General features: G+C 51.6%; 1 protein-coding gene across 1 annotated transcript; it reads right to left on the bottom strand.

Moving 5' to 3' along the window:
- Window positions 1–224: 224 nt before the first annotated feature.
- Window positions 225–2,057, bottom strand: LOC130305505 (arylacetamide deacetylase-like 4). Its single transcript, XM_056551998.1, has 3 exons — window positions 1,790–2,057; window positions 1,648–1,711; window positions 225–1,147 (listed from the first exon to the last, which is right to left on the bottom strand). The coding sequence occupies exons 1-3, from the start codon at window positions 2,055–2,057 to the stop codon at window positions 373–375; spliced, it is 1,107 nt and encodes a 368-aa protein (XP_056407973.1). The 3' UTR covers window positions 225–372.
- Window positions 2,058–4,955: the final 2,898 nt, after the last annotated feature.

The following is a 4,955-nucleotide window of genomic DNA, read 5'->3' as shown; positions in this document are numbered from 1 at the left end:
CCCCGATGTTATGTTCAATCATGGAGCCCTCCCCGATGTTATGTTCAATCATGGAACCCTCCCCGATGTTATGTCCAATCATGGAGCCCTCCCCGATGTTATGTTCAATCATGGAACCCTCCCCGATGTTATGTCCAATCATGGAGCCCTCCCCGATGTTATGTTCAATCATGGAGCCCTCCCCGATGTTATGTTCAATCATGGAACCCTCCCCGATGTTATGTCCAATCATGGAGCCCTCCCCGATGTTATGTCCAATCTTGGAGCCCTCCCCGATGTTATGTCCAATCATGGAGCCCTCCCCGATGTTATGTCCAATCATGGAGCCCTCCCCGATGTGGTGTTCAATGTGGGTGACACTGAATTATCAAATCATACGTTATTAATGAAGTTTACAACATTTTCAACCGCCAGTTTTCCAGACTCAAATGAGAGTTTCCCATTATCAAAAAAGTTAATTATTCCATGGAAGCCATCTTTAAGATGAAACCATGTGACCGGGACACCATTGTCCTCCAGACGCTTCTTGTAGAGAATCCCATCATCACGTAAGACATCAAACTCACAGGTTAGGATGTAAGTTTTTGGGAGAAGACGGATGACAGAGTCCTCGGCCAACAATGGGGAGAAGTGAGTCTGAAATACTTCCTTGTGGGCTTCATAGACGTCTTCGGAATGTGAGGTCATGACCCGAGGCTGATGACCCCGAACCTTGAACTCTGCTGGAATATTATCAGGACCCAACCACTTCCGAAACTGCATCTTTAACTCCACAGGAACATGGTCCCCGTCTAGAACCTCTTCCATCATTTGCATGTCTCCTCCCACATAGTTTATCATGTAGAAGGCGGCGCGCTCTCGGTACAGGATGGGCACTGCGCTGTTCTGTGTATATGACGGTAAGTGGAAATCCAGAGCTTGGACCGCTGGGTATATGAGCACCTGAGCGAGGGGCTGAGGCACATCCCTCCGGACCACCAGAGCTTGACAAACAGCAGCTGTGAGATTTCCACCGGCGCTGTCCCCGCTGATGATGACAGAGGATGGGTCCACACCATATTCCTCCGCAGTCTTCAGGAAATGGATTGTAGTGCTCAGACAGTCATCAAATGCTGCCGGGTACCTGTGCTCCGGGGCCAGGCGGTACCTGAAAGAACAGATACAGATTAGATACAATGTACCCAAAACATATGTCATATTGTCATCTGATGAGGGGAGCGAAGAGCCGACAGCTGTGACAGAACCTCCTGCTCCTGTGGAATCTCCTGTAACAGGAACTGTTTTTTTTTATATTCCCTGCTGGGAGCAGTCACAGCCATAGACTAAAGTCTGCTACCAGTTACCTGAGGGAACAATTTAGTTGCTGCACACAGTTCTGACATCTTCTGCTACACCTTCCCTCTTGTGCTCAGCAGAAGACAACACGTCTGCTCCCATTCATCTGTGACAAGTAAGAGAATATCTATCTATCTACCCCCCACAAACAGAGGCACCCGGACCCTCACAGACAGAGGCACCCGGACCCTCACAGACAGAGGCACCCGGACCCTCACAGACAGAGGCACCCGGACCCTCACAGACAGAGGCACCCGGACCCTCACAGACAGAGGCACCCGGACCCTCACAGACACTTAGTGAAGGACTCACTTGACCGAGATGACCACCGATTCCGTTCCCTTTGAAATGAAGCGACATAAGACGTCGTAGGAATCTAAGGAGAAGATGAATGTGTAAATATACGGAGGTCTCCACAGATGGGGGTTCCAGGACTAACCCCCTCAGTCCTTACCAAGACTCCCGAACATCCAGCCTCCACCATGGAAGAACATGACTCCTCTCCTCCCACCAGAAGATTGTGCCCTGGGCTGATAGACTCGCACCAGCACCCCCTCAAAGCTCAGGTCCTTGATGAGGAGTTTGGGGTCTTCGGGGCCCCTTCTGGCCATGAGTCTGTCCCTCAGGAGACGGGTGAAGCCGAGCTGAGAGCAGATCAGACAGTTCTGGAGGATCTTCCCCTGGATGGAGAGAAGACACGTTACAGATTCCACAGAAATCATGTGTCAGAGGAGAAAATGCTGCACTGTCTGAACACCAACCAAGACCGTGTGAACGCAGCTTTGGATGTGACTACAGCAGATTTTACAACCAGCGGGCATCCATTCCCAGCATGGACAGTGAAGGCTACAGCTGGAGGCCCCTGGACTATCCACACCATGCAGGGACAGAAGAGGGATGAGACAGAGATGGAGCCTCCCGAAGGTGAAGATATTCTCTTACATCCCAGAGCAGGAGACGGGGCAAGCAGAATTATGAGTGCAGCTCTGGGGGACGTACACCATAAAACGCTGAGATACGAAGCTCAGATACAGCTGACTAAATCATGAGAAGTGAAATACGTTAAAGTGACCCCCAAAATCTCACGCCTGTCCGGGGTCTGAGAAGTGCGTGATGCTCTGCATACCTGGACCAACCAATAGACATGTACATAAATACTGTGGTGTCCCAGCACCGGGGTCGGTCCTGTGTTGGGCACACTGTTATACTGTGTATTATGTTTAAGCACTTTATCTTCACTGAGTTTACTGCATTTTATGTTTATGTATTGTCCCTTTAAGAGAGCGAGAGAAGCAGTGATAATCAGGTGACCCTGCCAAATGGGAACCCCTATATTGTCATGTGTATAGTGTAGGGGGGAGGAATTGCCTCAGTTCAGCTTAGAGCTGTGTGCTGAGTACAGTGTGCAGAGAAGGTGAAGACGTGTGTGCTGAGTACAGTGTGGAGAGGAGGTGAAGACGTGTGTGGTGAGTGCAGTGTGGAGAGGAGGTGAAGACGTGTGTGGTGAGTACTGAGTGGAGAGGAGGTGAAGACGTGTGTGGTGAGTACTGAGTGGAGAGGAGGTGAATACGTGTGTGGTGAGTGCAGTGTGGAGAGGAGGTGAAGATGTGTGTGGTGAATGCAGTGTGAAGAGGAGCTGAAGACATGTGGTGAGTACAGTGTGGAGAGGAGGTGAAGACATGTGGTGAGTATAGTGTGGAGAGGAGGTGAAGACGTGTGTGGCGAGTACTGAGTGGAGAGGAGGTGAAGACGTGTGTGGCGAGTACAGTGTGGAGAGGAGGTGAAGATGTGTGGTGAGTATAGTGTGGAGAGGAGGTGAAGACATGTGGTGAGTACAGTGTGGAGAGGGGGTGAAGACGTGTGTGGTGAGTACTGAGTGGGGAGGAGGTGAATACGTGTGTGGTGAGTACTGAGTGGAGAGGAGGTGAATACGTGTGTGGTGAGTACAGTGTGGAGAGGAGGTGAAGATGTGTGGTGAGTATAGTGTGGAGAGGAGGTGAAGATGTGTGTGGTGAGTACAGTGCGGAGAGGAGGTGAAGACATGTGTGGTGAGTACAGTGTGGAGAGGAGGTGAGGGGCCGATACTCAGCATTTGCATGGTATCGGGAATTGTTTAATGTCCCCGATACCATGTCCGATACCTGCTGCTGTGCGGCCCTCGCTCCGCTGTCCCATTCTCCCGATCGCATCATGGCGTCCTATGGAGGAGAATGGGACACACACGTCATTCCTCCTCCCCTGCGCCCAGCATAGCTCTACGGAGGAAGCAGAGTGATGTGTATGTCACATGCTCCTCCATAGGACGCCATTATGCAATCGGGAGAAAGGGACAGCAGAGCGGCAACACCCCAGGACCGCCGCAGATGAGCACTGTCAACAAGAGGAGGGGGGGGGGGGGGATGCTGTCTACAAGGGGATGGGGCCTGCTCCCTACAGGAGGGGGACAAGAGGGAGCGCTGTCTACAAGGGGGGGCCTGCAGTCGACAAGGGGGGCTCTGTCTACAAGGGGGGTCTCTGTCCACAAAGAGTGGGCCCACTGTCTACAAGGGGGGCCTGCTGTCTGCAAGGGGCACAAGAGGGAACACTGTCTACAAGAGGGACAAGAGGGGGTGCTGTGTACAAGGGGGGCTGTTATCTACAAGTGGGACATGGTGGGTGCTGTCTACAAGGGGGGCTGCAGTCTACAGGGGGCTGCTACTAATGTCTGCAACTATCTATACTACCTACAAGGAGATACCACCTACTATTAAAGACAATCTTACAGCAGAGTCACCTGCACTGACTTGAATTTATAGGTAGATAGGTCAGGTGACCCGGTTTCTACCACTGCTCACCATGTGAATGTCAGCGCAATCGCTCCGGTGACAACGGTCTCGCCGCCAATGCAAATTCCCTGTTCTGTCCAATGGAGAAGAGAGAAATCTTGGCTCATACTACAGCAGCCGCCTCCATTGTACACAAATAGGACCCACATATCATACGGTAAAGAGCGAGAACGGGTCAACCTGGGGTCAGATTCCCTTTAAAATAAAAACACTCGTACTTGGTAACGGCGAGTACTAGAATTAAAGTATCGGTACTCATACTCTGTCTTAAAAAATGGTATCGGGACATCCCTAGTGGTGATTACAGTGTGGAGAGGAGGTGAAGTCTTGTGTGGTGAGTACAGTGTGGAGAGGAGGTGAAGATGTGTGGGGTGAGTACAGTGTGGAGGGGAGGTGAAGACGTGTGTAGTGAGTACAGTGTGAAGAGGAGGTGAAGACGTGTGTGGTGAGTACAGTGTGGAGAGGAGGTGAAGACGTGTGTGGTGAGTACAGTGTGGAGAGGAGGTGAAGACGTGTGTGGTCAGTGCAGTGGGGAGAGGAGGTGAAAACGTGTGTGGTGAGTACAGTGTGGAGAGGAGGTGAAGATGTGTGGTGAGCATCGTTTGGAGAGGAGGTGAAGACATGTGTGGTGAGTGCAGTGTGGAGAGGAGGTGAAGACGTGTGTGGTGAGTGCAGTGGGGAGAGGAGGTGAAGAAGTTTGTGGTCAGTACAGTGTGGAGAGGAGGTGAAGACGTGTGTGGTGAGTACAGTGTGGAGAGGAGGTCAAGACGTGTGTGGCCAGTACAGTGTGGAGAG

This window comes from Hyla sarda, unplaced genomic scaffold (genome assembly GCF_029499605.1).
Source record: "Hyla sarda isolate aHylSar1 unplaced genomic scaffold, aHylSar1.hap1 scaffold_1312, whole genome shotgun sequence".
NCBI classification, from domain to species: domain Eukaryota; kingdom Metazoa; phylum Chordata; class Amphibia; order Anura; family Hylidae; genus Hyla; species Hyla sarda.
Note: the sequence above shows the minus strand (reverse complement) of the source record. Positions and strands in the feature narration are given on the sequence as shown.

Bases quoted from the DNA above. Each gene is read 5' to 3' on its own strand.
- LOC130305505 (XM_056551998.1), bottom strand. From the start codon at position 2,057: ATGATTTCTGTGGAATCTGTAACGTGTCTTCTCTCCATCCAGGGGAAG. The intron at 1,712-1,789 runs GTAAGGACTGAG...TCTTCTCCTTAG, and splicing joins CTGGATGTTCGGGAGTCTTG to ATTCCTACGACGTCTTATGT. The intron at 1,148-1,647 runs GTGAGTCCTTCA...CTGTTCTTTCAG, and splicing joins TCGGTGGTCATCTCGGTCAA to GTACCGCCTGGCCCCGGAGC.